Here is an 18,479-nt window from a genome sequence, read left to right as displayed (position 1 = left end):
TACCTCAGTTTTGACCTTACAAACAATTGTGGCTGCTATTTACAAATGTTAGGTTATTTCTTGTTACAAAAGCTAAAGGAAGGAAGAGAGATCCACAAATAGCATGCGTGTGTTCGGCTCTCTGAAGTGGATGAACTGTGGCTGTTTTTGAAGCTTTGATACAGTTCAATCGTTTGTTGTTCCTGAAGGTTAAAGAATCAAGTGAGCGCTGTCAAATAGAGTATCTTTGAACAGAAATCAAAATGCTTTCCTGTGCAATATGACACATGTATCCAATAAAAGAGCCGCGGTGCATCCGGAGTCTAAACGTGTGTGTTTTATAAAGGTGTTTTCCTTTTCATGATGAAGCTTCTCATATCTAAGTGTTGTTTTTTACCATACTTTTACTGTGGATTCGAACGACGGTGTCTTTATTCACTCAGTTTCATAAGATATATCTTTGCTTTTCCAGTTTCACACACTCTCAATCGCTCTCTCACACACACACACACACACACACACACACACACACACACACACACACATTCCAGTTTTTCTCTAATGCAATTTCAGTGGCTCCGTAAGCCCCTGGTCCGAATAATCCTTTCTATTCTTCCCCCCGTCTAATGAATATTTGAAAGACTGAGTGAATATTTAAAACAATGAGCAAATATTCAAAAGGCTCCATCCGGTCATGGCTATATTTTTGGCTGTGCTGATTTCGGTTTTCTTTTAGAAAGCGTAAATAAATTGGTTTTATTCAAGTGGAAATATATTTAAAAATCAATGAATCAACCAGTTTTTAAGGGCCAGGAGTACTGTTTCTCCGGCTTCATGCTTGATGCTCACTGGTTTGATTTTCATGTGAAAGACATATTCTAAAATCTACCCCAGTTAATCATTCACAATTCATAAGAAGTGTATTAAGAAATCAAATGTCCATTTTTATTTCATGGTGGCATTAAAATGTTGGTTTGCTTGTGAAACGAATCCTGAGTCGCGTGTTCAAGTGACAGCGAACTGACAGATACGCAGCTCCGTTTCCATGTGGAAAAACCTTGTTGACTCTAATAGATTCGTATGACCGTGTGTGTATGTTGAAGTGTGTATGTGTGTGTGCAGGCCACAGAGTTCAGCACGCCAGCCGCTTCCATAACTAGATCTGTCGAGTCTTTTATATCTCCGTGGCTGGCCTGACCACCACAGACCACATTTAATCAATATTTGTGTGTGTGTGTGTGTGAGAGTTCGCGAGCCTGCTTTTATTTACTGCATTGTGATCAATAACAAATATTATTTTCTGTTCGCCTGTTTCTCTCTCTCTCCTTTTTAAAGTGTCATGATTTTCTGTGCAGGTGGTTCATTTCAGATATGACTCGGTCATATAAATGTAATCACAATTCAGACCGATGTACGAGCCAGTGACGATGGGAAATGGGCAGCTTTTTCTTCATTCTTTCGTTTTACTTTATTGTTTGTTCTTCCTTATGGATGTCTCTGTATATTTCTTCTTTTTCTGTGTCGTCTTCTTTTTTGTTGAATCGCTATATGCCATTCTGTGCTATTTTCTTTCATTTGAGTCTATTCTCTTTTATGTACAACTGCTTAACATACTTGTTTGTGTTTGTGTGTGTGTGTGTGTGAGAGAGAGAGAGAGAGAGAGAGACCGAGAGCATGTGTGTTGTGCACAACGGCCCACCTCCCTTCGTAAGGTCCTTTATATTTTTAGTCGGACAGGAGATGTAAGTGTTAATTAGAGAGCCGAGGGCTTTTTGTCGACTGACAACCCTTTTAGTAATGAAATAATAGTGTGGGGGAGTGCGGCTTATTGCACGTTTCTGACTTCAATTACAGCCAAGATCCTTTTTTCATTCCTTTTGAGTTATAGAGGAGAATTTCTTCCACCCCCGCCCCCCATCTCTCCCCCCAAACGATCTTTGGGAAAATAAATAAAAGGATGTTCAGACAAGAAGAGAGTGATTCTCTTAAATAGACATCAAATGTGAGAGTTTCTGAAGGCTGCTTCCATTTTCAGAGCTTCTGCAACAAAAGATTCTGCTCTAGTTTTCACTTTTTCACAAAAGCTGTGAATGCAAATGGGAAAATGTTTCTGCAACAACAGTTTTTTTGCATTCCAGTTTCAATTCCAAAATATCTATCTATCCATCGGTCTGTCTGTCTATCCAATAGGGCTGGGTATCGTTCAAAAATTTCCGATATCGATACCGATACCTTGAGTTCGATACCGGATCCTGAACGATACTTTTTTCGATACCAGTTTTATGAAATCAGTTTTAATAAGATTACATTATCTCAAAAAACTATTTTTTAATGTTGATATTTATACAGACTCAAAGCCTCATCTCCTGAGCCACTGCACAAAGGAACAAAATATATCCAACACAATAAATAAATAATTTTAATAAAGTTCAAATTGTTTTCAGTTTACACATCTGTTAGGCTACGTTTACATTAGTGCGTGTTCATTTTAAAACACATCATTTCTAGGTTGTTAAAGACTTCAAGAAATTTAAAATCTTCATCCACTTTCATAAGTGGGTGTTTTATTTTCTTTCACCATATGTTTTATTGTTATTAAATTCTGGTGTAGTATGTCTAATTATTTGAATGCATAAAAACAACTTAATTTATTTAAATTTATTCTTAAAATAGCCTAATGAAAGGTTTTATTTTTCCTCAGAAATTCTGTGTTCTGTATCTGGTTTTCAAATGAAGACAAAACATTAATTTAATTTCTTTAAATTATTGAAAATCAAAGTTTATTTTGGCAAACAAAGGGGGTTTACTATTAAAATTAAAAAATGGAATAACTGTTGTGTGATAATTTCTAAAAAAAAAAAATAATAAAGTTTTAATAATTTTAATAGTATGTCCGCTGAACAATATTAATATATTTCTGCCGCAGTGTCTTCCAAGTTAATCCGAACTTTTATTTTGACGGGTTGCCTGCAATACCTTTACAGTTCTGTGTGTATATGATATGACCTTAGTTTTACTCGAATCAAACGGTAAAATGCTCATTAATTGACTCTCACAGCAGTTCTGGAGATGTTGTTCATGTCCTCATTCAGTGAGACGGCAGACGCTGAAATCACCGCGAGGGTCACGCGAGCTTCAGTCTGTGTATAATAAACAAACTGCGTGATATAGAGAGCAGACTGCTCCGTGCGCTTTTGAAACGCTCTCGCGGAGGTCAAACACTGATCAATCAGCGCCGCGCCGCTTCTAGTCAAACACACCTAGTGCTGCAGGATTATTGGCTCACTGACGGTGATGAGATTAACCCCTTAGGTATCGAAATTTGGTACCGAACGACAAGACGTTTTTCGATACTCGGTGGTATCGAGGCGGTCGGTGCCTAAAAAGTATCGAACTCGATACCCAGCCCTACTATATCCAACTATCCATCTATTCGTTGTACTATTTGTCTGCCTTCCTACATACTTAAGTTATAAACGTAACCTAAATTTTATAATGCATGTTAAGATTTCAGATTATAAGAGTATAATTTATATTTAATTTTGTTTAGATATATTTATAATTAATACAAGAATATTTATCATTTATACATATTATTCAAAAAGTTTTTTTTAAGAAAAAAAAAACTTTTATTCAGCAAGGATGCATATAAAATTGATCAAAAGTGACAATAAGGACATTTTTAATGTTTAATAAATTCTGTTAATTTGAACCTTCTGTTCATCAAAGAATCCTGAAAAAATAATTTCCACAAAAATAACTGTTTTCACCATTAATAATGATAAGAAATGTTTCTTGAGCAGCAAATCAATGATTTCTGAAGGATCGTGTGACACTGAAGAAAGACAGGAACAATGATGCTGAAAATTCAGCTTTAACATTACAGAAATAAATTGCATTTTAAAACATATAAAATAGAAAACAGCTAAAATTCTAATAATATTTCATAATATTACTGTTTAACTGTATTTCTAAACAAATAAATCCAGCCTTGGTGAATATAAGTGACTTCTTTCAAATACATTACAAAATCTTACTGATCCCAAACTTTAATGGAGGTGTATGATAAGAATTGTGGTTCAATTTCAATATCACTTAATGCATCCAGTTCCTTAATGTTTCCTTAACACATGGATCTGTTATAGACAGTGATCCTTCATTCACTCATTTTTTGGGTTTGTTCTGTTGTGTTAGGAGCATAGCAATGACAGACTGATTTTAACCACGTCGCTGAGCTCATGTACTTGTGTAACTAGCCGGCTAGCAATTGTGTACAGTTATTTCTGCTGATTTTCATGCTCATAAATGCCTTCTCTTTCTCTCCCTCCATCTGTCTCTCTGTGGCTTACTCTCGCTCTCAGGGTGGACCCCATCTCGTACGACAGCCCCAAGCCAAGTGGCCACACGCGTTTTGTGTGTGTTTCGGACACACACTCACGGACAGATGGCATCCAGATGCCTTACGGGGATGTTCTGCTGCACACGGGGGACTTCACCGAGCTGGGCCTGCCCTCGGAGGTCAAGAAGTTTAACGACTGGTTAGGTAAAGAGCTGCGATTAACCACCGTTTAACCCCTTGCATCCCAGCTGACCCTCACACACTCGCAGGGTTTAGCGATGTGTGAAGTGGTGGTGACAGGTTTTAGTGACTGAAGCTAATGGTCAGGAGAGGCTGAGTTTCTCCTTACGGCATCCGTTACAATAACAGAAGGAGATATGTCAGTGGGCTGTGTGTGTCATTACTGAATCTTTTTTTCTGTTCAGTGAGGAATTCTGGGTACTCCCAAGTCATTTTGTGAGATTTTTTAATGCTAGTTTTGGGTTTGTCTAATTATTATGTAATTATCCTCAACCTTTTCACTTTGGACAAAATGTGCTTATCTAGTCATTCTACAGTGCCGTTCAAAAGTTTGTGGTCAGTAAGATATTTACTGCTTTTGTTCAGCAAGGGCACATTAAAATTTAAAGTAAATATTTTGCTAGAAAAATTTCAAATAGATGCTGTTCTTTTCTAATGAATTTTCTATTGATCCAGAAATCCAGGGGGGAAAAAAACATTTCATGGTTTCACAAAAATATTTTTTTTTTGAGCAGCAAATCAGCATATTAGATTAATATCTGAAAGATCATGTGACACTGAAGACTGGAGTAATGATGCAAAAAAAATCAGCTTTTCATCAAAGGAATACATTTTATTTTAAAATATATTCAAATTGAAAACAGTTGTTTAAAATGGTAATAATTTTTACACATTATTACTGTTTTTACTGTGTATTTCATGAAATAAATTCAGCAATGGTGTCATTTACTATATTTAAAAAAAAATGTTGGTAGTGTATCTGTGCTTGTAGTGTATCAACTTGAATGGTAGTGTATCTGTGCCACTGTAGCTCATTCTGATTGATTAATAAATATTAATAATCCAGAATCCTTTGATTTGATATGTTTTTATGTACTTTTTAATTCTCTAATGCTGTGTCTACAGTAGACGTTTCCAGTGTTGCATCAGTTTTTGAGACTGTTTACTAAATCAGACCAATAAGCCACACTTCAGCAACAGTAAAATGCACTGAAAATAATCCTATATTTAATTTTATCAACTAAAATTAAGTAATGTTAAAATGAACTTTTACTATGTTGTTATGGAATGAAATGCAGTATTTTGCACACAATGTAAAATGTACTAAACTGTATATACATACGATCAGAAACCAAAAACTGAAATTAGTAGGCAAGAGAACAGCAACATCTAAATGTGTCTTTGATTTAACAGTAATAAGTTGTTTAAATGCACAAATGAAAATATTTGTATTAGTAAAAAAATGCAATTTATTTCATATGGACTAGGCCAATAAAGTAGCATGAGAAACATTTTCAATGTAGACAGTTCTGCTTATTATAATTGGTGAGACCTATTTTTATCTGGTGTAGACATGGTGTAAGAATTATTTAGTATTTTCTACAAGACATTCTAATTACTGATTCATAGGAGAGCAATGGAACTTCATTAGCAACTAATTATGCTTATTTATGTAGGGTTAAATTCAACATGATTTTATGTGTAGGACCAATCCTCTGAGAAAAATATGTAAAATACCAATGAAGAAAAAGCTGAAAATTGTGAATATCACAATTTCCAGCTTTGTTTACTTATTCTATCTAGAGGAAAGATTAAAGATTTTGTTAACGTTTTACACACATTGGTATTCAATGTTAGGTTTTAGGAATCCTTAGCATAAATTGCTATTTTATAGGCAGTTGTCTGCTGATCAGCAGTATATTAGATAACCAGCTTTCAATAGCTATTGAAAAAGTACATTTAAAGTATAGTACAGTGTGTGTGTGTGTGTGTGTGTATAATACACACTATGTTATGCAGTGTGCGTTAGAATGCATGGAGTTTGTAATTTGCATAAGTCTCTTGGCTTTGGTTTTTAGGTTTCATATGGTATTTTGTTTACAATGTGTATTTTGTTTATATAGTTCTTTCGTATGATATTTTGTTTACTGACCACGACTGAAAGAAATAAAGATAAAAATGATGAAACCACTCTTTTTACCACTGGTTCATGTCCAAAAAACATTTCTTCGTGACGTTTGAGTTGGTGTCTTGAAGAATTCTGTTCATAGAAATGTAGATAAGGAAGTTTCTATATTGTTTTGATCATGTGTGTAGTAAATCCTGCACCTCAAGTCCTATTTGATCTTGTGCTTTGGTTGAGTGTAGATCAAAACACGTGATTAAATCAAACGCTTGCTGACTCTGACATCCAGAGCTCTGTTGGCGCCAGGGAGTCCCAGGCCGAGGGTTTGGGATGTTGGCACCTGAACAGTCATAAAGAGATCACACTGAACCTTGAAGCCGCTCACATCGCTGACCTTCAGACCAGCGAATCTGGTGTATTGTCATACTGTTTGTATGTGTATCCATGTGGCCTCTTTAACATGAGCTGTTCGCCACAAGCAATATTCAGTGTTAGAAAGAAACTAACTATAAGTAAAAAGTACTAATATTGCAAAATGTAACTTTTTAAAAATGTAAATGTAAATTGCAAAATGTAAAATTGCATTCTAAATTGGTTTTCTGGCCAAAATTAGCATAAACTGTTGGTTTTCTCTTTTATTTGAGCAACGATTTAAAGAAAATCTTGCTAACAAAGTTTGATAAAAGTCAATACGGTTGCAACTTGGATTGAACAGTTTGATTCAGTGGTTCATTCAGAAATTAGATTCACTGATTCTTATCATATATAGTTTTTGCAAAATTCTGTGCAAAATGTTAATATCATTGTTTTCAATCCAGTGTTTATCATTGTATTAGTTAATGTATTTATGTTTTTGGGCCCATAAAAATTCTACTATTCCACCAAAATATTTTGTAAAATACTGTTTGTCATTGTTTTCAGTACAGTTTTTAGGTTTTATCATTTAGTGTTTTGTATATATCCAGATCCTCATTTTTGGGCCCACAAAACAATTGATGCTCTTTTTAATTTTTTCTCCAATATGTTGTCCTCATAAATACCTACAGCATACTTGTGTCTGAAGCTTGTAGAAAAGATGACTGTATTTAACTATTGGTTGGTCATTTAAATAACAAGTGACTTGAATCTTGGCAAGTTGCAATTGCAAAGTAGTTTCTGTGACACTCGTATTTGCAAGAGTCTGATTTTTGATGTCACAGGCTCTTAGCTCGTCCTTCGCGCCGTCATTCCATCCATGCATACTCCTGTGTCACACACGGTTGAAATCAGAAGGGAAGAAACGGAGAGAGCTGTCAGCAATCTTTCCATCCCTCCATCTATCAACGTACTCGACGCCACCTTTTTTTTTTAGCTGGCATGTGACACCCGGCTGCTTTTGAAGTGCCTGGTGGTCAGAGAATGCTCTGACTTTCTTATTATTCACATCCCGAAGGAAACCTGACGATGAAATAATTTTTCACATCATCGCTTTTTGTTGTAAACACACAGCTGGGCGCTGATAGATAATCTCATGATGGCTGAAAGCTGTCTTCTCTCAAAAACCATGTTTGGAGAGAAGAGTTTAGTCAGTTTAATCATTCCCTTGAACATGACGCTATGATGGAGTAGTTTATAGAAGCCTTTTGACGAACTCTATAAGAAAGTTGCTCAGATGAGCCTGAAGTGGATCTTCGGGAAAAAGGATCTTTGTGTTTTCATTGTCTGAGCCAAAGCATTCCGGCTATATTTTCTGGAGAGTTCCGCAACATAAATGCTTGCGTTTCTTTCCAAGGTCGCTCCTTTGTTCTTTAGCAGTAGGGGCTAAATGATACAGGAGGGGAAAAAAAACATAAAAGGCCTCTGTAAATTAAACTTTCAAGGGGAAATTGGTGTTTATTTTAGACCTTTTAAATGCTGCCGTTTTTCTCATTCCTTTCCCTCTCTCTCTTTTGCATTTGCCTCATTCACTATGCATTTTCGTGAAGCGTAGCTCACTTTTGTTTGTTTTTCTGGCACAGAAAGCCCAGCCGCTAATCGTTGTCATTGATCATGGTTTTTGTTGATAAGTGGGATCGATTCGGTGGGAATGAGGTTTCTTTGCTAAAGTTCACTTCTGCTCGATATCTTGCCCGTGAGATCTGACCTGTACTTCTCCGTGCGGGATTCACGGATGCAAACATGGATCTGTGCACCGTAAATAAGGAGCTTTTCTAGGTCTTGACTTCGTTTGTCTGAGTTCACTGGTTATGATCAATGCAAGACAGCTGATAGATCCCATGTCCAATAGATCAGTTTTGTTCCTTTGTTTTGCAATGTTGTGAGGGTGGAAAAATAAAGTGTTTGCATGTTTTTTAAACGGTAAATGCTGAGATATAGGGATGGTTTTCCTTAAAATGAGAATCCTGTTATTATTCACTCACTCTCAACTCATTGCAAGCCTGTATGACTTTTGTTCTTGTATTAAACCGGAAAGGTTTATTTTTGAAGAATATCCTGCTCTTTACACTTAGGCTTCTCAATGGACACAAAAGAAACATAAACTGTCTTAAATTAGTCCATATGATTCACGAAACTGGTTTCGTATTTGCTAAAAATCTTCCTCTCCAGTGACCTTATAACTGCGGAGACCTGAACGTTGAGTCTGTGAGAACTTGAGAATCAAAACAGAATCATTCAGACAGGTATTGTGCGCCAACTCAAGTGATTCATTGGAAACATCTGACCCGTGAATCACCCATTGGTATTTCTCTCAAGAACATCATTACATTTTCTAAAAGATAAAGATAGAAAAGATAAGTTCGGCCTCTGAAATGTGGATGAGATGCATTCAAAACTATTGTAAAATAGTTGTTACTTCCGTTGATGTACATCAATTACTTTTTATTTTAATGAGGAATTGTTTAATGTAAATATTTATTTATAATTTTTAAAAATGCATTAACAATCTATATTGATACAGTCAGTCTTCAATCTATAATAATATGCCATTGTTGCTGCTATTTTGCAATAAGTTGCAAAATAGCATAACACTGTGTCTTTATCAGACACTAAATGATCTCTTCTAAATCTTCTACGTTAATTGTTTTGTGGATTGGTCAGATTTATGAAAAATCTTTCAGACAGGTATTGTGAACCAAATAAACTGATCCTTTGGAAATATCTGGCTCAAAAGAAAGTTTTATTCACAAAGAACCCACTAAAGCAAATGTAAAGACTTTGGGTAAATAGCTTCTATTTTGCTCTGTTCGTCACAAAACTATTGTATGGTTCCAGAAAAAACAGAAGATTGGCATATTTACCATTTTTATGATAATTTTATAATGCTTTTTGACACCCCCAGTTCTCATTTCCTTTCATTATACGAAAAGAGTGACCAGGATATTCTTAGAAAATTAATCTTTTGTGTTAACATGAAAGAAGAAAAGACATCATACTAGTTTGGAAAAACATAAAGAGTAAATAATGAATTTTAATTTTTTGGTGAACTATTGCTTTAATTTATGATTGAACGTTTGGTGATTTGTGCTTTCTGGTGCCATGTGCTCTTTGTTTTTAATTCTATTCATCAAATCCCACTTGTTTTTTTGTGCAGCAGTTCGAAAATCTTGACGAATGTGATTGCGCTGCTCTGTTTTCAACAAAATACACATGTTCCCTACCAGTCATCCTTCAGTTTCAGATGTTTATGGTGTGTAGTTTATTTTCACTAATTTGATTTACATTCATTACGCGCAACGATTGCCAAACTGTGCCCCGTGCCGGTCCTCTGATGTAAATCAGATTCAAACACTGAGGCTAAACCCAAATCTCTTTGACTGTCAGAGCTTTCCCATACGCCGCATACCTTCCCATATGTTCCTCCGTAGCGTCTTCAAAGTAATAAACAGAGTTTATATCCGCAGTCCTCTTTGAAAAATACATTTTGATGGCAATAAAATTTGTAAAAATCCCTGCGGGGACGCAGAAGATGCAGTCGGTGGGGAGGTAATTGCATTCTAGGCCTTTTTCCGCCATGGAGAGGTTGGCACGAAGGTCGTCCGCCGGGGGTTTCTGATTCGGTTTTGTGCGACGGGAAAGCTCCATGTAAATGGATCCGTGATGGCGTTTGGCTGACTGCGGACTTCGGAGCTGAGAGATGGGCTCCTGTTATTAGATTAGACTGGGATTTACGATATATCCCAGTCTATATAGTGCCGAGCGCATGGAAGGAGCAAGAAAGTAAATTAAACTGCTGGGAAAGTGTTTACTTTTAAATCAGGTTATCTTTATATTTTCGGTCAAGCGTTTTGCTCCTTTCTGATGCCTTTACAGTTCAAGATTTAATTGTTTTTTTTATTGTTTTCCAAAAAAGACACACTTCCAATTCAAATTGTGAAAAGCCGTTATTAAACTGACTATTTCACACTGTTGTCTTTCATAAAAGAGAACAAATAATGGGCTGCGAAGAGCACCTTCAGACATATTTTATAGCGCTTCTGATCACACCGGATTTTTATTTTTATTATGTCTTTGTTTTTTAATTTTTAGTCCCATTTTGCTTTGAAAAGCACCTCGTTTCATCTGTTTTGGTAGGTGAAATATTGTGATTTGTTTTGTTCACAAACTCACTCGGCATTTTCCATATGTGTTATGCAATCCACTGAGAGACGGTCTGTGTGTTTTCCTGTCTGAGGATTGGCATATAGAGTGAGAGAGTTGCTCTTTTTGTTTGAGTTTTGTGAAGTCGTGGCCTAATGGTTAGAGAGTCGGACTCGTAATCGAAAGGTTCGAGTCCCCGGCCGGCAGGGATTGTAGGTGGGGGGAGTGAATGTCCAGCGCTCTCTCCACCCTCAATACCACGACTGAGGTGCCCTTGAGCAAGGCACCGAACCCCCAACTGCTCCCCGGGCGCCGCAGCATAAAATGGCTGCCCACTGCTCCGGGTGTGTGTGTGTGTGTGTGTGTGTGCATTTGTTCACTACTCACTGCTGTGTGTGTGCACTTGGATGGGTTAAACGCAGAGCACCAATTTCGAGTATGGGTCACCATACTTGACAATACGTCACGACACACACACAACAACTTCCCCCGGTTGCATTATCCTGATGTACCAGCACAAAAGAGCTTTGCTGTGACGATGGAGGCTGAAGTGAGGAAGATAAAAGGGAAAACGAGGCGGCCGTGACTTTAATAAATGTTTGGTGGCCATTTAATGGTCGTTGAGTTTTAGCGCACTTTCTGTAGAAGGGAAAAGAAAGGCCATAGTGGCTTGAAAGACACAGACAGTGTCCTTGACTAAAAATCTTTCTGATATGTTTTAGCTTTAGGTTCTTGTAGTCGATATCCAGCCATATCGTTGTTTGAGAATAGACAGTAGCCTGAATAGAGAGGTAAAGAAAGATGCTTTGGTGTATGGTTTGCTGTAATGGCCTGTTTCTACTTGCAGAGTCCTGTTTTTCATTATCTGACTTCCTCAGGATCGCAATAACCTCACATGAACTTCAACAGAGCATTTTTTGTGATAAATTCAGATGTGACCAGACGTGAGTTCCATTGACAAGAAGTATGTGTCAGTGGTGAATGCAAACTAGTGTGCTACGATGTCCAACCAGAAGATATGTGAGTTTTAGCATGCAGTTATGGGGTATAGGATTTTGGACCAATGAGATTTCTCTGTAGGCGCATGATTAGGGTGCACTACTACAAACCAGTACTTCAATTGCCATTATTTGTTGAATAAGAAAATGTAGAGTTAATGTTCTGTTTTAACATGTATGTTTTTCTGTGGTGTTGCAGGCAGCCTGCCATACGAGTTTAAAGTGGTGATCGCGGGGAATCATGAGCTGACCTTCGATAAGGATTTCATGGCTGAGCTGGTCAAGCAGGATTACTATCGCTTTCCCTCCGTGTCCAAGTTGAAACCCGAGGACTTTGACAATGTTCAGTCTCTCCTGACAAACTGTGTTTACCTGCAGGACTCTGACGTCACCGTCAAGGGCTTTCGAATATATGGCGCACCATGGTAAGTTCTTCATGCATTTCTTGTGTTTTTACATTTTACTTTAATCAAAATTACATATTGTTGACAGTCATTCGATGGTTAGAGTGCTTTCTCTTTGCTTTGCTTTCTGTATTTATCTTCATCACCGTCGTGTCATCATTATTCTGTTTTTGAAAATTAGTTTATCAGTGTTTGACGATGTCAAACATATATTTTACCAACTAACAGACTAAGAGAATTTGCTTCAGTGATTTAGTCTTTTTCCAGGTTTACAATGACTTTAGACTAGATCGGCATACGTCAACAGACTAGATGCCAGTTTTGCTTTAAAGAAAACATGACGCCATTCATAACACCTTTAACTTCTGTAACATGTCTGTTTCTCAATGGGCAATAATGGAGGATAGAGCTTGATCCTTTCCATTGGTATTTGATTCAGTTATTATGGTCTGATATTATTATTCACTATTGATTATTGATTAAAGGGTTACTCCACCCCAAAAGGAAAATTTTGTTATTAATCACTCACCCCCATGTCGTTCCAAACCTGTAAAAGCTTAGTTCGTCTTCGGAACACAATTTAAGATATTTTGGATGAGAACCGGGAGGCTTGTGACTGTCCTATTGACTGCTAAACAATTAACACTGTCAAGGCCCAGAAAGGTATGAAAGACGTTGTCATAATAGTCCATCTGCCATCAGTGGTTTCATTTAAAAAAAGTATAAAAATAAATTGTAATACTATTTTACAAATTACTGTTTTGTAAAATTCAGCCTTGGTGAGGATAAAAGACTTCTTTTAGGCAACTTTTCCCATATATATATATATATAAAATCTTTTCTGTTGATGTAAAAAATAAAAAAATAAATTGTATGGAAAGGAACGATATTAAAGGGTTACCCCACCCCAGTTGAATCACCACAATCATTTTTTCAAAAGAACAACATTTATTTGAAATATAAATCTTTTGTAGCATTATAAATGTCTTTACTGTCACTTTTTTATTAATTCAATGCATCCTTGCTGAAAAAAGTAATCTTGTGGAATTTATTTAGAAAATTCGTTAACATACTAAGAAAGTTAATAGTTCAAATACTTTATGACATTTTGAATTCATATGTACTTCAAAAGCTTTTGTGATGTCATTTCTGTGCCACTGTGCACTAGTAAAAAGTTAAAGTTGTGACGTATTGTCAAGTATGGTGACCCATACTCGAAATTGGTGCTCTGCGTTTAACCCATCCAAGTGCACACACACAGCAGTGAGTAGTGAACAAATGCGCACACACACACACACACCGTGAACACACACCCGGAGCAGTGGGCAGCCATGCTGCGGCGCCCGGGGAGCAGTTGGGGGTTCGGTGCCTTGCTCAAGGGCACCTCAGTCGTGGTATTGAGGGTGGAGAGAGCGCTGGACATTCACTTCCCCCACCTACAATTCCTGCCGGCCGGGGACTCGAACTCGCAACCTTTCGATTACGAGTCCAACTCTCTAACCATTAGGCCACGACTTCCCCAAACAAGCAGCCTGAGAAAGCACCTCCGCCTCATTCCCATACTCCATCCCCGTGTGTTTGAATTTCCTCGAATGCTCTGATCGTCTTGGAACCTGCCTGTTTTTCTAGCGCTGCTGTGGGAATCGCTCGCCTCGCGCTCTATTGGGCAGCCCATTTAGCTGCACCTCTGCCCTACTTCCTGTTTTCCTAGCATCCATCTAAAAAGATAAAATGGCCCTGAACTATAATTATCCCGCACAACATCTTTAATGCTTCCTGGCATTTTCTATTTTTACGTCTTGTCCCTTAGACTCCGTTTTCCTGTGTGTTTTTTCCCTTTTAAGAGCCATTGTGAGATTCACCTCTTGCGCTGTCTTGTTTTTGTCTATAATTAGCCGTAAAATGAAGTTAAAGAGGGCATTGTAGAGGGTATCCCGCAAAATGTAGCGAAACAGACAGTGGGGAAGCGGAAAACAGAGGGAGGAAGTGGAGAAGGAAGGAAGCCCCCCGTGGCCCTTTAGCGTGAAAGCTGCTAAATGTCTGTTGTGACAGCGTGGGGTCTTGTGGGAAACGGGGAGGAGGGGCCCGGCGGGTGGATACTGATAACTCAACACACACACACACAGATGGCCGTTAGGTGGTCAGTCTGACCTGCAGCGTTGGGTCTTGCTATAAAAGCATTTGGGTGGCCCTGGTGTGCCTCATCTGGCCAAGAAATTTGAGAAGCCGGCTAATTTGTATTACCATATTGTCACACCATCGAATGTGTAACATAAGTCAGACGTTCGCTGAATATTGTGACGGCAGACCGGCCGTTCGCCTCGAGCGCTGCTGACTCATTCCCAAGAGTGAAAAAGGAGAGAAAGCGGTCTAAAAGAAAAGAAAGATATCCATAAAGCTATCTTGATGGACAGATGGAGACAGTAATGGCATACTTTGAGACACAGAGACAAACAGTGACAGAGCAAGGGCCGGAAAGGGAGACAGCGAGAGGACGGCTGTCAGAAAAAGAAATGCATAAAGAAATCAGAAAGCGCTGATGCAGATAGACATGGCGGTGGCTGTATTGATGGGAACACATCATGCGCAGACACGCTCAGGGAATCAAATGCTTCTTCACACCAGGATCTTTTTTTTTTTTTTTAATTGTCACTGAGATATTAAAAAAAGAGGATTTTATATATTGTAGTTCAGCATGAACCGAGTCTGTTCGCAAAAATCAGATGTGCAGCTAATTGTTTTTCAATATCTTTTCCTCTTGTTTATTTAATGCAATTAAATCGTTTCTTTTTATAAAAGTAATATCACTTACTTAGTAATTTAGCATTAAGTTTTAATGAAGAGTTCAACTTATAAAACTAATTTTCAACTAATAAATGCATTGCAATTAACTTGCCTTTCATTTAATTCCAAACCTATTATTCCTGAGAAATTTTGAAGGATCTTCACACCGTTCTTTTCATGACCATGTTTTATTAGCAAATCAGTGTTGCTTTAGTATTATTTATATTTATTGAATTAGCTTAAATATTTATCTTTTCAGATCTCATTTTAAGTGACTAATTTTATGTAATTTTATCATTTTGTATTTTTTTTATATAATTATATATAGATTTAATTTTATTTCAATTTTAGTTGTTTTTACAGAAGATACAATATAAAGTAAAATACTTTTAGATCATTTTATTATATGCATATTCCATTTTATTACAAGTCACGAATCACATGGATTAGTTAAATCATGGTAATCTGATGATGATGAACTGTGGAAATAAATCTGCATGTGGGTTTGAGTGTGGTTGGCTGATATGAATTTATCATCGACAAAGAGCAAAAGAACTATAGGCCTGTCTGTCTAGGCCAGAACATGCATCACAACACTAGGCCAGCTACCCGGTCTAAATCTTCTATCTGCAATCAGCTACTTGAAATGATCTGTTTGAGAGGTACCGGTGTTAAATGCACCTGTCTTCAGTCCAGGGTGAAATGTGTTGAGAAGTGGAAGTTAGCAGCCTTAGCCTATAAAAGTCTTAAAAACTGCATCAAGAGGGAGAAAAAAAAACCTGAAAATGCGTTTTTCAGAAAACGTTGAGGTACACTACTGTTTAAACGTTTGGGGTCGATAAGATTTATTAGGCTGCAAAAGTAAAAGCAGGAGTACTGTCAAATATTATTACAATTTTAAATAACTAATTTCTAATTTATATTTAAAATGTAATTTATTAGCAAAGCTGAGTTTTTAACAGGCGTTACTCCATTATTACTTTATTTAAATCGATCAATCAATAAAATAAGAAAATTAAATAAATAATGTCTTATTGCCCTCAAACTTTTGAACCATAGTGTATATCTTATATCTGGAACTATGGAAAAATTTAAATAAAGTTATTATAGCAAACTAAGAACCAAATACAGATTTAATGATAAAGGTTCAAATGCTATAAAGGGTTTTTTAGCAAGCTACTGGTTGCATAGCGACAGAGAACCCAGACATCTTTCAGGAAGTGGCCTTTTGTTCAGGAACATCCTGGTGCTTTTGTCTGCGCCACGAGATCAGACCCTGGCCTGACCTCAGAGAGCCACTTCCACAATCTCACACAACACGATAAAACCCTTTGAATTTAAAGGACAAGAAAATACGAACTGAGATAAAAAGACTCAACAGTTGACATATGCATCGGCTTTGATCGACTAAGATCCTTATGTTTAGATACTGCTCACTTGAGTATGTAAATTTAAACCTAATAAACTCGAAACGTTTCCATTTTCAGGTAGAATTGAATTTTAACCCATTTCATAAACATTCAACAAGCCGCTGGTGTTCTTGGGTGTTTTTAGAGTTTGAAGGATGGATGAATGCCTTCAGATGAGTGAAAGCCGTGCGAGGGGTCGTGGTACTCAGGTTTGGGTATTAAGGAGAAGGGTGGGGGTGTCTGTCTGGCTTTTTAAAGCTGCATGCTAGCAGTAATCTCCCTGAAGGCCTGACCCGTCTGGTCATGTGATGCAGTTCAGATGGGGAGTCCTTCTGCTAGTCAATCTGGGCGTAAGACCAGCGCCACTCCCCAGGGGTGAAGCAATACTCTTATACTCTCTTAAGAGATTCAATCCCTTTAAACTTCAGAAGAATATTTCAAGCATGTTTTCGCGGGCACAATAAATATTTGCCTGAAAGATGCCAAGCTATGACTGATTTTGCGGTTTAAAAAAAAAAAAAAAAAAAAGTCGTCATTCCTTATTCCTTTAAAATCTTTCCTTGGTGAATTCAGTCATAATGGCAATTGGCAAGTTCTTTTTTTTTTTTGTGTGAATACAATTATATATAAATATAAAAATGTGGATATATATTATTGACATGGCAAGTTATAGCCAAATAAATATTTTTACTGTTTTCATGTATTTTTGAAAGTTTTCTTTTTTTATTTTAAAGAGTTTTATTTTAGTTTATTTAATTAGTAATGCATTTATAGACAGTTAATATGACTAACCAAATTGTTAAAAATACTGAAACTTTATTGATCTCATGAAGCTAACGTTAGCAGAAGTACGGAGTTGCAAAAGTAGACAAAATAGCTAGATCTTGAATGATTTTGCTCGAGTGTATTCCGCGCTCGTCTGGATGCTGGGAGAGTTTGGCTGTGTTGGGTAAATATTTCTCTGTGGCTCAAACGGGTTGGTGGTGCAGGCGCCAGGCTCTTCTCTCGTTTGTGTTGGCCCGGCGCCCTCAGCCCACGTCCACTTCTGTACGATAATGTGAAAATCCCCCTCCGTCCACAGGCACTTGCTGCGGCGCGCACAAAGACACTTATCCTCTTCCACTGTTCTTAAATGCTGTGAGAGTAATCCTGAGCCGTTCATAATATCTGTCTCCCTCAGCCCTTATCTGAGCATAGAGTGATTGATAGTGTGTGGAAAAAGACCTCACAGAACCAGAGAGAAATGATCGCTTCTCTCTTGCACTTCCAGATTATTGCGTACGTATGATAGCTGCTGCAAAATATTGAATTCGAGACATCCAATCCCGTTATTTTAAGCGCACTGACATTCCATGCATATTGTAGCTTCATCGTAATTTTACAAACTGACAGTTGAGCAGGACCTTAACCCTTACAACAATTTACCAATTTTTAGCTAAGTTTCTACCAGAATCGTCATGTACTCTTAAAAATAAAAGTTAGTAATTGATATCGATGGTTCCATGAACATCCATGGAACTTTTCCAATGCACAAAAAGTTCTTTACAGTGGAAAAAAGGGTTTTCGTTGTATTTAAATATTCTTCACACTAAGAAAAAGTGGTTCTTGATTCTTAATCTTAAACTAAATTTGCAAAACTCACCAACATGATGCTATGATGTTCTGGGTGTTTAACATTTGAAAATAAGACGGCCATAAATAATACTGTATTTTTACTGTTGTACTGTAAAATGAATTTTTTTTTTTATTTTACAGTGAAAAATTACAATGTTAATATTTAATGTATATTATTTTATTTAGTTTATTATAAAAATGATCATTTTATAGTCATACTGAGATATAATCACTATTTGTTTTTTAGCA

General features: G+C 37.0%; 1 protein-coding gene across 2 annotated transcripts in view; it reads left to right on the top strand.

Moving 5' to 3' along the window:
- Window positions 1-18,479, top strand: part of LOC306884157 (metallophosphoesterase MPPED2) — a 55,328-nt gene that overhangs the window by 12,086 nt on the left and 24,763 nt on the right. For both annotated transcript variants that reach the window (XM_079439864.1, XM_079439865.1), the window contains exons 3-4: window positions 4,341-4,522; window positions 12,219-12,444. In XM_079439864.1, the coding sequence (XP_079295990.1) occupies window positions 4,341-4,522; window positions 12,219-12,444 (408 nt within the window). The remainder of the gene's footprint in view (window positions 1-4,340; window positions 4,523-12,218; window positions 12,445-18,479) is intronic.

The sequence above is a fragment of the Barbus barbus genome (assembly GCF_936440315.1).
Source record: "Barbus barbus genome assembly, chromosome: 2".
Taxonomy (NCBI): domain Eukaryota; kingdom Metazoa; phylum Chordata; class Actinopteri; order Cypriniformes; family Cyprinidae; genus Barbus; species Barbus barbus.
The sequence above is the reverse complement of the archived record's forward strand: the minus strand, read 5'-3'. Positions and strand labels throughout refer to the sequence as shown.